At 42.7% G+C, this 16,285-nt stretch overlaps 1 protein-coding gene across 2 annotated transcripts in view; it reads left to right on the plus strand.

Moving 5' to 3' along the window:
- Positions 1 to 16,285, plus strand: part of olfm2a (olfactomedin 2a) — an 84,422-nt gene that overhangs the window by 41,586 nt on the left and 26,551 nt on the right. Inside the window, exon 1 of one of the 2 annotated variants that reach the window (XM_086069833.1) lies at positions 1,167 to 1,510. The exons of the other annotated variant lie outside the window; for it this stretch is intronic. Within the exon in view, the coding sequence (XP_085925959.1) occupies positions 1,367 to 1,510 (144 nt within the window). The 5' untranslated portion in view covers positions 1,167 to 1,366. Of the gene's footprint in view, positions 1 to 1,166; positions 1,511 to 16,285 lie in introns of those variants that run through there. 2 annotated transcript variants of the gene reach the window in all.

A 16,285-nucleotide genomic window follows, 5' to 3' on the forward strand; every position in this document is an offset into this window, starting at 1 on the left:
TTTCATCATCACACATCAGAACAATTCTAGGCGGGAGAGCTTGTTCTTCATACAAACTATCAAAGAACTCGCTGAGACAGTAGGAACACAAAGAAGAAATTTTCAAAAGTCCATGAAAAATTCAGTGAACTTGGGATATCATTCGATATACTGTCATATATCTATACCATTCTTACGGGATGTTCCTTGGTGTGCTAGTAGTGGTACTTCCAGCGGTATTGGAAATATACTCGTGATACCAGTTCCCAAGCATATAAATCACATTTACATGGATCTGTAAAATGGCTACTCTGATTAAATGTAGTGGCACATGAAAACACCAGATTGAAAAAGATCCCGTCAAATGTAAACAGTTGATCTGAGGTCTTCAATCGGGATGGTTTCATTGCAAATGACAAAAAAAGTCTGCATGTACAGCGGCTACAGATTGAGCGTCCAATCAGATCGCTGTGTCATTATCCCCTATGTTGCTGACAGTCACCAGGGGGCCTATTTGCACGATATCAGGGAATTGCTGGGATATCCTTTCCTACAATGCATTACTCATTATTTGCCATTATATTCCCCATTTTGCCTGGAGTGACAGCATCTCTCAGCATTCACATAGTTCGCTGCTATCGGGCTGCATGACGGATCAGCTATCAATTTGACATCAAGCAGCAATTTAATCTTCGCCGCCGTTGAAGCATTCATGCCAATCAGATGTTCAGACACTCTCAGAGCATCAACAGGACAGACGGCTGCTGACAAATGAGTTGTCACGATGCCGGCTGACGGACGACGTGGCAGCAGCGTCTGCGTTACGAGCCGCGTCGATGGCTTTGCCGGACCACCTGCTGATGTCCCGGACCGCCAACATCCTCCTGCATCGATCCGGTGAAGACAGTAGTCGATGCCGCCAGCAAGTCAGCAGGCACGCATCAGCTTTGTGAAACGCACCGCTCACTTTGATGTCCACACTTATAATTTGAACACACACACATAAGGTTGTGAGTCATAAAAAGAACAGAGAAATGGAAATGTCAACGAGAGCCGAACGGGAAGGAGTGGATATGAGCCGTTGGGGGGGTGAGGCAGCCAATGTGCTGCTCTGAATGTGGAGAATGCGAGGGGTGAGGGAGGGAGGCGGTAAAGGAGGGGTTGTGGGGCTGGGGGGGGTTGAGGCTCAGGATGTCATTCCGAGAGGAAGGATTCCAGCGTGATGCTGCTCTCCTCTAACAGGTCTCAGCAAGCGGCGAGTCCGGTATCAACGTCAGCTGGCTGATCAGCTCGGAACCCAAGTGGCTGGAGGGAAACGGGCTTGGGAGTAGAGAAGGTTCTAGGGTGGGCTGCAGGGCCATCCGGGGACCTCCCGTAGGAGGCAAAGATGAGCGTCCCCATGTTAAAGATCGGGGCGGTGCTCAGCACTATGGCCATGGTGACCAACTGGATGTCTCAGACTCTTCCGTCTCTCGTGGGACTCAACGGGACCGCCATCTCCAGAGGGGGCACCTCCGAGAGGATCGTTAGTGTGGGTACCACTTACTTTCGGGGGGGATTTGCAAGCGGGAGAAAGTGCGTGTTGTGCTGCTCCGAGGGTCCGTCGGATCGAGACAGACATGCATGCGAGAGAGAGCGTTGTTTAGACTCAACGATGCAGCCGGGATAACGATGCAGCTGTTAATGATGAGTGATGGCGAGAACAGCGGATGGACATGGCGGTGATTGTATGTTTTATGATGTGTGTGTGTGAGAGTGTGTGTCTGCCACTTTGTTAGCGATGCTGATGCAAGCGCTGTTCACGGGGGATGTGAGAGACGACGATTGGGGAATGATGAAATGCAACTTCTCTGGTCATGCATGACTTGTGCTTCTGTTCAAGGCTTTTCAGAACATGCCGCCCCCCCCCCCCTTTTGTTCATTGCAATTTTCATGTGAAGTATCATTGCATAAAAAATGAAGACGGAACAGATACTATATGAATGAGTTCACATCTGAATTGAACCAAACCAAATGAAAATCTAATGAAGTGAATGAAACTGAACTGAACTGACAAGATGAGACTCAAAATAAATCGAGTTGAAGCAGCAGAACTGAAACAAACTAGATGAGGTGAATTAAACCAATTAAAAAAAAAATACCTTACAGAATAAACAACTAGAATCTGGAACTGGAACTTAACTGACCATCTGAATCATTCTACGATAATCAGAATTAAACACAACAAATGGAATCAAATCAGCAGAATTAAGTTAATTTGGATGACCTTGAATTCATTTAACCAATCTCCACATTATAGAATTAAATCAAATGGAACCCAACTGGAACTGAACTTGAACCGACCAGATTTGACTCAAATTAAATGGAACACAAGTAAATCAAAAGTCAAGTCAAGTGCATTAAACAAATCAAACCGAAGCCGAAGGGGAAGGAACGCAATAGAATTAAACTGAACAGAAGTAAAATCTGAAATGAATCAGTTCAATTCAAACCGAATGCAAGAGAAGTGACTTGAATACACCAAACCAAAACTAATTGAATGGAATTAAACTGAACTAAACCTAACCAAACCCAACATCATTGACCAAACAGAAATCAAGCCAAATACACAAAAATTCTGATTTGTGGAACAAGAAAGTTGAATGCTGTGGAATTGAACTCAATCATGCAGAACCAAAGTGAATCAAAAGCGAAATAAATTCAATTTGATCTGAATGAAGTGATCATATGTAAATGCCGTTGTATTGAATCAACTGAACTGGAACAAATTTGATTAAATTGTATTGAGCAGACCAAACCAAACTGAATTGAATTAAAATGCAATTGAATTGAAGCTGAATTGACCAGAAAAAAAACTAAAAATAAAAGAATTAAGTGGATCAAAAGTGAAACAAAAAAAAGGACCTATCCAACTAAACTGAAAAGTAGTAACTCAGTTGAAATGAATGTAAACGCAATGCAAGTGAATAAAATAAAATGAATCCATCAAACCAAACCAAATGTGATCCAACCGACCTGAACTCAACCAAATAAACTGGAATTTTATCTAATACGATTAAATATAAAAGGATGCATGTCAACTCACTGGATTTGATTGAATCGGACTTAATTGACCGAAAGTGAAACAAATCCAATTAAATCCAATTACAGCAAATGTAGCAAAAGTGAAACAATTTGTATGAACTGAATTTTTAAATCAGATCAATGTTGAAAATGTTGAATTATGTCTTTAGCATCGATTAAGAAGAGTCAAAGTGTTCAATGACAATTCTGGGGGGATTTGTTCATTAATAATCCATTAAACATGCACAAACTTGAACTTAGCACCTTTGCTGATGGGCGCCGTGAGACAATGATTAATCCACACCATTAAGTTAAGTGAATTAATTTGCCATTTTCTGATATTCCTGATTGATGATCTTTCATCCTCAGCACGTTTTCAAATGGCCGCTCGCCCGATACTGCAAATGCAGCGTTCTGTTCAAATGATGGAAGGAAATTGAACGTCCCGAGAGATGCGATGCCATCTGGATGTGAAGCGTGTGTGTGTGTGTCTATTTTTGTTGGTTTTACCACGTCTTCTGAGTATATTTGTCTTAAGGGGGTGTAAGGTCCATCTGTTTGCAGAGGACTTCCACATTTCATCATGTTTTAGTCAAAAGTGCAGTCGTTAGGTGGAAGAAACGCACCACAAAGCCTGAAGCCCTTTGAACTTTTTGTTGAAACGCGCCTCAGCAGGCTATTTGCAGGAAAATGTAAAGGTGCTCAGAGTGTGAGCAGGGTTTGAATTATTTACACCACTAAACTCTGGAAATCCTGCCCAACTTGGGGTGGGGGCGCCCTGTTTAATCCCTCCAGTTCACTTATCTCGCTCGCAGTCGACAGAGAGAGAGAGAGAGAGAGATGAAACATAACTCAGAATTCAGACTGAGACGCGTGGCAGAAGTCATCTATTTTGCATTTCAGAGAGACAGGCGGCATGAAAATATACATAGTTATTAGGAGAGATTTTATTTCCGCTATTGTGCCCGGCGCCTTTCATCAGCGTTTGATCAAAACCAAGAGGCCGGTTTGATGGCTAGCATAATGGCAGATAATCTCCCCCTCATAAAGAATAAAAGTTGAAGGTAAACGCCTCATCAGGTCCCATCACGATTAACGAGACGTTTCCCGGCCACGACTGGGCCATCGTGACTCACAAGCGTGTTTGGTGCTCTTATCAAAGGCGACGTAGCAACGCTCTTGTGACACCAAAGTGCCAGCCAGCACGCCTCTGGCAAGCGAGTGGCTTCTGCTCGCCCTTTAGCACCCGCGTCCTACATTCGCTCGAGTTCAGCGTCTGGTCCGCTCGCTTTCGGTGCTTTCCCCCTCTCAACCCCACTCGTTTTGAGGAGAGGGCTGAGCGGCTTGATGTCAGGAAATTAAACGTTGCCTGGATGCTTGTGCACATCTGGATAGTGCAAAAGTGTGTTTCCTTAATGAGAACGAAAAGCCCTGAAAGTCTTAACACTGACACGGAACTCGGAGCTTGGCAAGCACTAGCAAGTGAGTCACTTTTTTTCCCCCTTTTTTTATTTTATTTTAAGCAGATTCCTTTTAAATACTGCTTATGATTGTGATAGTAATACATTTGTTGGCCAAAGGAAACAAAACAGAAAAGGCAATATGATCATTAAAAAAAGAAAAGAAGAAGAAGCAGTATGTAAAGACTCTGTACGGGGAATTCAGAAATTTGTTTCCAAATACATGATACATGTTTGAAGATAACTGCTGAAAATATGCGAAGACTGAAAACAAACTGGTACTGAATTGTTGCGCTAGTAGATAGCATCTCAGTTTTCCTGGAGTTATTTTTGGCCGCGGCTATAACGGCATTCGTTGCCCCTCCCCCATTGTAAAAGGTTATCCGGCCTGATTGCGAGTTTACGTGATTATAATTAGGCCTACGTGGTCCATTTTTACCACTACAGCGCGCAGGTAGCTAGCTAGCTAGTTAGCTGGGCCTGCAACTCGGAAATGCCACAATATTTTGGAACAGCTGGGTACCAAAATATAAATGTCATGTATCATATCTTTTGTCTTATTCACACTAGCATCATATTTATGATCTAACTAACAGTAAGTATATACTGCTTTCTGCCTGGTGAAGTACCAGATTGATCATGTGAAGAACTCCCTCGAGTCAATCACAACGGTTAGTATTTAATTGTCAGTTGAGTGGGGCAACCGGCGAATACGCCCACAGTGTCTGTCTGAGACGTTTGATATTTCACAATTTTGAAGCATCAGCTAATATACTTGGTGATTTGTTTTAATCATTCAAATTTGGCAGAGTTGTTCATTAACAACACTCTTCTCTATGTTGTCAAATTTACAAGACATTTTTATGTTCAATTTACAGGGGCTTAAATCATCTTAATTAAATAGATAACCTAATAAGTAAGCTGGAAAAGTAATCAGTCGAGTGCAGACCTCCAAGGCTGGAAAAACTCATTTGATTGCTTATTTGTCCATTGCTCAGCAGGCTACTTTCCTTTTTCATGGAGGATGGCCGTCCACATTATAAGAAAGCAAATGATGAAAAGGGAAAATACATCTCTTCATCTGCACTATTAATTGAAATCTGCCCTAAAATTGATAATAATACCTTTGACACGCCTGCAGTTAATTCCTGAAAATGCTATTTACTTTTAAATCCTCTGATATTCAGAAATATGAATATTCATTGAGTAGGGAATCCTGTAAAAAGTCACTTCAGTATAGACATAATGCACGCAATGAGTACCGTTTTATATGATAAGTACAAAACTACGGAGATGATGCAATGGAAAGTATATGCAGTGCATCTTGAAAGTTAGAATACAATGGAGGTAGGTCTTCACTCATCCCTCAATGGGGAAATGCCAGTTTTACAGCATTACAGAGTTTTTATAGCAAAATGGAAGGCAGCAGCACATAAGAACACAACATCAAAAGTCCAATTATTGGAACAAGATTGGCTTCCAGACTGTCATCAATCACCTTTGTTGCTTTGCCCTCCCAAATCAGCTTTTCCATCAATTACAGTATATACACCTGAACTAATAAATGTGAAAACCCGCCTCAAAATGAAACACGTTTTGCGACTTTTAAGATTGTAACTAAGAAACTAATTTAGAAGGAAACATATATCTACACTTAGACGCAAAGTGAAAGGAAGCTAATTGTGAGAGCCCAGATGCATTTAAAAGCTTGTCGCTGGCTGAGTCTCTGGGACGAGATGCTACGCTCGCACCGGGGAACAATATACCTCGTAATGCAAAGGTAAAACTTGTTTATCATGCTAACTGACTTATTTTTAAATAGTCTGTTCAGTATTGAAACGCTATGATGTTATGTTACTATGTTTACTAGCATGGAACAAATGAGTCGTAAGCTATGCAGTCATTTCATGAATATGACTCCGGCTCCAGAGTGAAAAAGTCCAAGCACAAAGACGAAATCCCCCGTTATTAAACAGTCAAATGCACTTAATAGTTTTGAAGAAGGTGCATTTGAAAACTACGCTGTGTGTTCGTGCAGTTGGAGTTGACGCTAACTAACTGGCTCGTTGATGTGATTTGAAACACGCAATTCGACACCTCTGTTAGTATACAATGACTAGTAAAATGTATGAACATTTATCTACTAACCTCGCAAAAAAATGATCGCTGCAAATCCGTGAATACTTTGTGGGCTGCCAGTCTTTTCTGTGGATTGCTGCTACCCATCGACGTCTTTTGTCTTCATTATTAGGTATGCGATAAAAAGCAACATTTGGTTTACTCCTTTGTCTGTACAACCGACCGCAAAGCAAGATATGACCATTTTATAAGATAAAGGACTTTACGCTGTACGAGATTCAATGGTTACAATACAGGCAAGTGGCTCTTTTCCTGCCTCGCGTCCCGTAGGGGGCGTTCCCATGAGGGCTGTGACATCACGTGCAAAAGGTCAATAGCATACCTACCATACTGTGTGTGTGTGTGTGTGTGTACATTAATTTCTAGCCCTGCGTGTGTGTTATCTTCAATGAAAAAAAGCTCAGAGGCAGCTGACAATTTTTTTTTTTAACAGCATACCAATCAAAATGTGATTGAGGTCAGTGTGGCGCTGTCCGTCAAGCGCTGTAAACTTTTACATCTACCGTGCAGCCCAATAAAGCAAATTGTCTTGATCGATTATAGGCCGTTGATTAAACACTGGTGCAAATTTTAATGGAGCAGCTTGGCGGAAATTTGCAGCCTTCACTTGGAATTTATAGAAATCAAACACATGACAGGAATTGAACCAAATAGCCATCTTGTCACTGGTGATTGCCTGTGAACTTCATGGCAAACCAGGGACGGACATAATCAATTACATTATTTTATTTGATGATCAAGGATTTGGTACATGGTGTAGAATTGATTGGTAGCTACTAACAGAGTTACTGTTGACTGAGTGTGAACTACTTTGCAGAAGGACAACATTACCTCAGCGATGGGAAAGTGGGAGTTAAATCCACACTTGAGATATAGCACTGACTAGGAAACGAGTTCAGAACATAGTCAGAGAGGGCTGTTATTAAACAGATAAGAGAGAGAGATTGATTATCTGAGTTTGCATGCCGTCACAAACAGGTGAGAAAACCTTATGACTCAGCGCTGACTTGAGATCTACAAGTTTTATGTTTGTAACTCCAAACCGTTGTATGTCAAATCCCCATTTGCCCATTGAAATGCCATCCTTTACAGGCGGAAAAAAAAAAAAAAAAAAGATTTTACAAGTCGAGGCAGGGTGGACTCAGGAATTTGATTAGCCTACAATTTAACACAAATCACCGCTAGACTGAGGGAAAAATTACTGAATAAAAGACGCTCCAAACGGGATACAAAAACACGAGAGCAAGACTAGACAAAGGCTGTGGATATTAGTTGTAGGAACGCTTCCATGCACAGGACGTGACACTTCGGCAACAAGACAAGGGAGACGCAGACAAGTTAACACATGAGGGTGATTGGGAACATGTGGACACAATCACGGAATGGGGAGGACACAGACACCTTATGAGGAAGGGCAAGTGACCTGAAACAAGAGGAGTTAGACTTTCAAAAATCAAGTCCGGGTATTCATTGTCTGTGGCGGGATGGATGGACACAAGGTTAACAGCAGCAGAGTTCATACCGTCAGCCATCTTGCCCACCCCATGGTAAATGCAGTCCCTTCTCCAGAGCGCCAGTCTACACGTGGGTTGTGCTTGCACAACCAGGGATGACCCAAAACCAGGGTGGTGAGATGGGGACTGGAACATTTAGAATGGAAGGTATTCTTTATGCCCCCCTATGCACATTGAGTGGTTCCATGACACAACAAACAGTTCCCTGCTATTGAGTGCTCTGGCTTTAATGGGTGTGTTTAGTGCTATGGTTTGTGCCTTTAAACATCTCACAAGACCCCAGTCCATAAGGCTTTTATCAGCCCCTGAGTCTATGAGTGCCTGCAATGTGGTTGATGATAACAACAGGTGTGAGTTTGCGTGCCTCGGTTCCCGAAGCAGAGCGTGGACTCACTGGGGTAGCTTGCTTAGCAGGGCATGCGGCAACGAGATGTCAGAGTTCTCCGCAGTAGTATCACCAGGCTTCCTGGCGGGGTGCTGTCGTTCCTCGGGAGAAAGTCGGGCTCTGCCCAGCTGCATGGGTTCGTCCTCGAAACGCTTGCAAATTCAGTGCCGGGGAAGGAGCAGACTGTGGCGCTCCCGTAAATTGCGGTCGCAGGACACTTACGGACTCCTTGCCTTGCTTGAGGTTACTTAGCTCTCTGGCTTTTTCCCGGTCAGTGCAGACAGGATCAAAAACTCGGAGGAGGGCAGCCCGGAACCCGGATACGGTATGGCAGGTTGGGGAATCCTGTGCCCATTCACTCAGGTGTGAGATGATAAATGCTACCCGGGATCGGTCGGTGGGGATGGACTGTGGAGAATGTTCAAAGTGGATATCACAGTCAGTGTGGAAGGCCTTACACTGTCCAGGATCTCCCGAGTAGCGTTCAAGGGCGGCCAGTTTCAAATGATAGGGTCGGGGCAGGCGGGCCAGCCGGTATTTCCGGCCGTACGGGAGTTGCGACGGGGCTATGCAGATGGCTCACCAGCTCCTGGACCTGTCCGGAAATATCACCTAGCTGGGTGGCAATGGTGCGCTGAAACTCCTCTTGATGTGACAGGTGCTCCTCTTGGTTCCGCAGTGTGGTTTCCCTATTTCCTTGCTGTGGCCATGCTGGCCGAAGTGTACTGACAAGGCGAGGCAGGGAGGACTCAGGCGCAGGGATTTGGTTAGCCTGCAGTTTAACAACGGCTGCAGTTTAACACAAATCACCTCTGGACTGAGGGAAAAAACACTGAACAAAAGACGCTCCAAACTGGAGGAAAAAACAAGGCACTCAAAAAGGGTAACAAAGGTCGCTCCAAGCAGGAGGTAAAAACTGAATATAAAAAAGGGCAAGGCCTGTGGATATTAGTTGTAGGAACACTTCCATGCACAGGACATGACACTTCGGCAACAAGACAAGGGAGACGCAGACTATTTAACACATGAGGGTGATTGGGAACAGGTGGACACAATCAAGAAATGGGGTGGACACATACGCCACATGAGGAAGGGCAAGTGACCTGAAACGAGAGAAGAGTGAGACTTTCAAAATAAAACCGGAAATGACAAGACAAAAAACCCAGAACCACCCCACCATTGCGACGTGACACCATTGTTTTTTTAATGAGGAAAATAGCTGTATAATATTTGCTAAATACATAAATCAATAACATTATTCAGGGAATTTCGAAAACTAAGCAGTTTGTGCATCATGAGTTATTCATTGCAACTTGGCCACCAGGGGGAAGCATAATACATGCATGCACTAATGAACTACTGACACAGACACTAATGAACTACTGTTAAACTGCAGTAATGTTATGTGTTTTTTTTCAGAGGATAAAGAAAATATCTGATTATTATTGTATTATCTGTCTACCTGTGTTAATGCACTGCTTGCGGTCATATATCCAATGCTTAAAAATGCCGCAATAATGATATTCGTTAGCCCATCTACAGCGTTTCGCTTCGTGTGTTAGCATTAAGCTAGCGGGAAGCAAAGCTGTGTGGTTGTCTAAAATACACAATTCAATTCTCTAACAGAATAGTTTGTGTGACACTAAACTCCAGTGAGTGAGTGAATGAGTGGCATGAAGCTCTTATTTGAAGAACTATCTGTCAAACTGCCGCTTGCTGTAAAGTGAGTTGAAATCACTGCCCATAAAGCGATCGCATCTTGAATTTCTGAATGCAAGTCAAAGCTCGTCAGGTCACTTGTATTTCACGGCACAACTCAATGTCAGTGCAAAATCAAAGTGTTGATAACACCATGAGCTTATCATTATTGGTGGATCGTGATACTGTTTGCAAACTATTGCTGCGATATCATACTGTGACCTCACAACTCGCACAGGCGTGATATCTTCAAATGAACCATCGAATGTGTTCTAACAGTTGATCTAATGTTTTTCGCCACGTTCCTCGCACCTCCTCTGCACAACACCAGCCTCCATCGCCATCTTGTGCGCAGCAAACAGCTGAGCGGACGCCAAGCGCCTGTCAGGCCCGTTGCCGCGGTAGCCGGGACCTGGACGCGGCGTCCGCCGTCATTTGGCGTCATTAGTCTCACAAAGAGTTGGCCGACTGAGCCCTGAAACCGACTTGACAGCACATGTAGCGCATCTGTGCACCCCCTACGCCCTTTGGAACGATTGAGCGCCAGATGGAAAGTTGGCACTACGGTGGGAGTGATGGAGTGGGGAGGTACAAGGATGCAGCAGAGTTTTTCCTTTATTGCTTCAAAATAATTACATCATTTTCTTGATCTCCATCTTTTCATGGAAAGAGGTCCTCATCTTAAAAATGAGTGAAACTTCAGTATAGTACATATCATAGAAATATTCGGTTTGTACTGCTTGTCCAAGTTGACTACAAAAACACTTTTGAAGCTTTATTTAAAGAAATATCGTCCATTACTTTCTTAGCAACCATGATTACCAAAAACAAATTTGGCAAAATACCAGCAAAGATCATGTAAAATGCAAGGAGTAAAGCAACAGATACCTGCTGCTAACTAGTGGCGGATTGTCTGAAGCTCACTCATACGACAAGTTTTTGCTTCCACAAAGAAACAACATGCATTCACCTATTTTCTGTCTTTGCTGCCACAAGATGGCGCTAAAACCTTGGTAATGGGAAAGTAGCACAAATTTTGGTGTCAAAGAAGTGAGTTGAAGTGCTCCATCTGGACTGCTCGAAGATGTTAGTTTATTGAGAAGGAGTTAAATTAGAGTATTCGCTGCATGTTTGAGATTTTGCTCTACTGGGTCGCCATTAAAAAGTTCTTGACTGGTCAAAAGTTGGACATCCTCGATTGCCGTAGTGGCATAGACTGTTTCACACTATGATTGCCTTTGCTAGTCCAAACCAAAGTGTACCACTTTGTGACTTGACAGTGATAACCAACTGGTGAGCATGAAGCAGATGGCGTCGTGTTTGAAAACACACCAACTGCTCTTTTCAAGATGCTCTTTGTTTGTGTGTGTGGGTGTGTGTGTGTGTGTGTGTGTGTGTGTGTGTGTGTGTGTGTGTGTGTGTGTGTGTGTGTGTGTGTGTGTGTGTGTGTGTGTGTGTGTGTGTGTGTGTGTGTGTGTGTGTGTGTTGCATGTTTATCAGCTTGTGTTCGATTCCATTCCCATTCCATATCTGTGAAGCAGAGCAAAGTTTCCACAATCCCTCTGAAAGGTTAGCTCAAAAGAAGAAGCTGACCTTGATTGGTCCCAGCCCTGTAGGGAGTTTGCTGTTTTAAAATCGCTAATAAGATTTGAGCATAGCCTTACTTCACTGATCCCTCCCGCACCTTGAGTCTGGGTTCAAAGCTACGCCCCAAACACGGCCATTTAGCCCAGCATGCGATTATGAAAGTGTGTAGTTGTGATAGTCACAGACAAAAATGTCCCGCTTCAATTAAATAGCAGAGCCAGCAATTCTAAGCTAGCATTAACATTTTAACCAAGGAGATGTTAGCCACAACATATTAGTTATAGAGTGTTTCTATAACACTAAATGTTAACTGTTTGACGTTTTTTTGATTGTACAATCAGTTAAAAATCAAGAAGGTGATAAACTCACCTGTCGAGCAGAAATTTCACAAATTCCTTGTTAGCTCTGAATCTTCTCATCTGTCTGACGTCCTTTGCTTTACACAATCGGGACAGATAGGGATGTTTGTTTGTTTTTTCATCGATTTCACTAATGTTGGGTTTATAAAGAATGTTTTAACAACTATGACAGAGATTATTATTTTTTGGGGTTGCACATTGCAAAATATGACATCGCTTGGACAATTGTACGCGTCTTTATTGACAACATGGAACCACGATCCATGAAGGTATGCTTAGAGAAATTCTGTCTTCGGAAAGAGCTATTTATGGGGATGTAATGTGTTTCTTTAAACAAAAAGCGTTTTTAGGTTACTTCAGGCTCGTTTAAAGATGGCACCTGGAAGCCGCTTGATCGGTAAGGTGTCCTGATTCTATCTCGGCTCACAAACTCAGCTTGATGCTTCATGCATGCACTCCCAAAATGCACCTCCCACCCCTGTTCTTCTTTCTCACGCCGTCTCTCGCAGATGTGACGGCGAGTTCAGCTGACGGTGTCGCCCGGCCGCTTCGCTTTGCTGGCCTCGCCCGCTGCTTATGAAAGTTCTAATAGACTTCCCGTCATGCTCATAAAAGTATGGAGCAGCAGATTTATGATCTCATTTAGCCGCGCTTGTACAGCAGCCAGCTCCAGGGTCGCTCTAATGAAACACCGGAGGAAGTCCATCCTCTCGACAGCAATACCTGCAGCTCACACGCCTAATTGGATAATCCCACTGAACTTTGTTAATCATTAAGGGGCTTGCGGTTTCATTGCTGCTGCGAGATGCTCAGGTAATTGCACGAGTTGATTAGTTAGTTGTCGTGATGCTTGCCATTAAACTGTGCGGTTTCTACGCTCCATTCATTCAAGTGTGATTGCCAAATGTCTGGTGAGGCAGGGGTCCCCGACCACCGAGCCGCAGGCTATTTGGTACTGGGCCTCACAGAGCGACTGCACAAAAAAAATACGATATCCATCAGAGTCTGAACGAAGGTTTATTGTGAAAATCAGGCACACAAGCTAGAAAAAAATGTTTGAAAGAAAAAGCATGTTGGGAGGGGAACAGGCCGAAACAACAGACGAAGCTTCAACAAAAACAAACTGTATTTAGGAGGCGATATCGGCAGTCCTACTTAAGTTTCGGGGTTAGCTTAGTCGCACGCGCAACCTGCCCTGTGCAATATGTCGTGACCGTTTCGCAAATGAGTCAATGATGCCATCACAACTGGCGCAATGATGCGTTGCATACTTGATGATTTATTTTCATTTGTTTCCAGTCTGTCAGTCTTTACATTGTTGTTGGTGGCACAAAAAAGGTTGAGAATCGCTACACCGCGCCAACATTTGACATTGAAACACATTGATTGAAACACAAAATTGCTGTACTTTGCAGTTATAAACCTTTGAACACAAACTGTAGAGCAACAAATGCTGACACATTATAACAATACATAAAGGCACATACGTATTTGTTCTGCTCTCCATAAAACAGCTAATATTACTACTTATTTTTTATTTATTTATTCAATTTTTTACCATCCGTGCTGTAGTCCCCAAAAAGACATATCTAGAGATGGGCGAGTACTAATACTAGGTATCGGTATCGGGTTCACACCGGTTTTTCTTGTGTACTCATGAAGGCTACTAATACCAGCCACTGATACTTCAGGCCAAAAAATTGCAATATTAATCTGACATGACGTAGGTCCTCCTCAGCAGCAGTTGGCGCTATACTGCAGGAGTTTTCTCACATTGTCGAAATCATCTGCGTCAGAAAGAAAAGTCTTCACAATGTTTTGGTCGTTGCGTTAAATTAAATCTTATATGTCAAAAGTACTACAGGAATTGGTAGTCGGTATGGTGAGAACTCATACTGGTATCAGTCTAAAAAACGGTATCAAACATCCCAAGGCATATCCATGGAAAAGAGGACATCTGGTCACCCAGGGTTTAGTGTCTTTATCATGCCATTGTGTGCAACACTATTTCCTTTCGAAAGCATTTTCAACAACTTAATATGATTGCAACGTCACGTTCCAATGAATCAAGTTGTATTGATATTACACAACATTGCATGGGTGCGATTGGTTGGGACTGTATTTGCTGTTGGATCTCTTAGTTCGGCTCCTTGTGGTGTAAGGCGACTCTTGGATGAGTTAATGGGTACATCAGTGCTTTTGCTAATAAACATCCCACCCCAAGAGTGCCACACTGGACAGGACACAAGAAACAAGATAATTGATATTCAGGCCATTACCACAAATTGATATTCACAAAGTGCTAAGTGCCACTGAGCCCCGAAGTTGCCATCGTCAAACGGCCTGCGGCAATAAAGTCCGCCGGCCAAATTAGCCACTATAAATGGCAGTCTAGTAAACTCGTTCTGTGAGTGTGTGTCAGGCCTTTCAGACGGTCACTTGTAGTTTATTGGTTTCTGTCAGGAGTTTGATGGCATTGGAGAGGAAACACTGCCGTTGCTGCAAAAAGTGTCAAAACAAAAACGCTCATAAATGGACGCCCGATTGATTTTTTCATCATCTGTCCTCTGCAAAACAGGCGCTTAACTCAATGTCGCCGTCTTCTCCGCCCCGCTGTTCTCACCATGACTATGACAGCTTCATGTCTGCCACTTGCATATTCTATTTAATCTTTCACTGCTAACTGATCAATTTTTTTGTGACAGTGAACACAAAACGCCTCCTTCTCTCCCTAAATGGGATATACTATGAAAAATTTAATTTTGGATGCGTTAAACTGCTTTATTGTCTTTTTGAGCGCTATATTCTGGCTACAAATGGCGGAAAATACGTGAAATATTTGTCTCCAAAAGTCATTGAGGGAAGTACATGACCAAAACATATGTCCTGTGAACTGTTTTAGACTGTGAAAAAAATGCAAAAGTCTGCTTTAGTGATCCAAACCTGCTTTCGCCAATGACATAACCAGTTTCACCTGCCTACATAATACAGTACAGTACTCGTCTTTTATTCATTTTGAAGAGCTCAGGAATATGGTTTCCTTGGCTAATGAGATATCTGGTGAGCTTAAATTAACACTGTGTATTCTTTTTGTAGAGAACTGACACGTCTATAAGTCACTGCGCTTAAGATCCGGTTGACTGATTATGCAGTACAGACATATACATACTGTATATACTAGGGGTGGGAATCTTTGAATGCCTCACGATTCGATTCCGATTTGTGGGTGTGCGATTCGATTCTGAATAAATTTTTGATTATGAATGATTTTTTGTTGAAAATGATTTGATTGTCAATGATTTTTGCTTCAATATATAGATGTTCAAGGAATCGTAATGATCTACTCCAGTCTGACTCGCTAATGCTAATTAGCGCGCTAATCGCGGCATTTTTATCACTCAAAAGAACGGCTCCACGCTGCAAAAAAACTACTTTTATTAGAATAACTTGATTGTGACTTTTGCCTTCTACTCTCTAACGTGGCTACAACTTAACAGTGTATCAGACCGCGTGGAATCACACTGCCCCTAAGTGGCCAAATCGGGTGCAACATGAACAGTGCTCCCAATAAAAGCACACACAAACAAAGGGATAATAAAATCGATTTTGGGACATTTAAAATCAATTCTGAATCGTACTAAATGAAAATCGCGATTCTTATGAGAATCGATTTTTTGGCACACCTCTGGTATATACGCAACATCTGCCTGCAAAAAAAAAAAAGAAAGAAAGAAAGAAAAAAATACTGCATGCCATTTGCATCCTGGTGAATCAATTTCTCTCGAAAAGCTCTTCCTGAGCAGGCGAGTTAGAGGCCAATGGAAATTGGAATGGATTCAAATGCAGTCTTAATTTCAGCCTGGCATTTATGAAATATTAATAGATAGGAGAAGTGTTGCTGAGAAGCTAATGGGGGAAAAAAACACAAGGAAGCGCAGCGTGAGGTTGGAAATTGAGGAGGCAGCGTTATGACCGGCATTCCACAGCTAGACTTGAAAACTCCGGTGCCCGCCATGTGATGTACTGTTTTAAAAAATAGTTTAAAAAAAATACACAAACGTATGAGGCTTGTTGTGAGATTTGTAAGCAGTGAAGGAAAGA

The sequence above is a fragment of the Leptonotus elevatus genome, chromosome 1 (genome assembly GCF_054856555.1).
Source record: "Leptonotus elevatus isolate MCC_2025b chromosome 1, RoL_Lele_1.0, whole genome shotgun sequence".
In the NCBI taxonomy this organism is placed as follows: domain Eukaryota; kingdom Metazoa; phylum Chordata; class Actinopteri; order Syngnathiformes; family Syngnathidae; genus Leptonotus; species Leptonotus elevatus.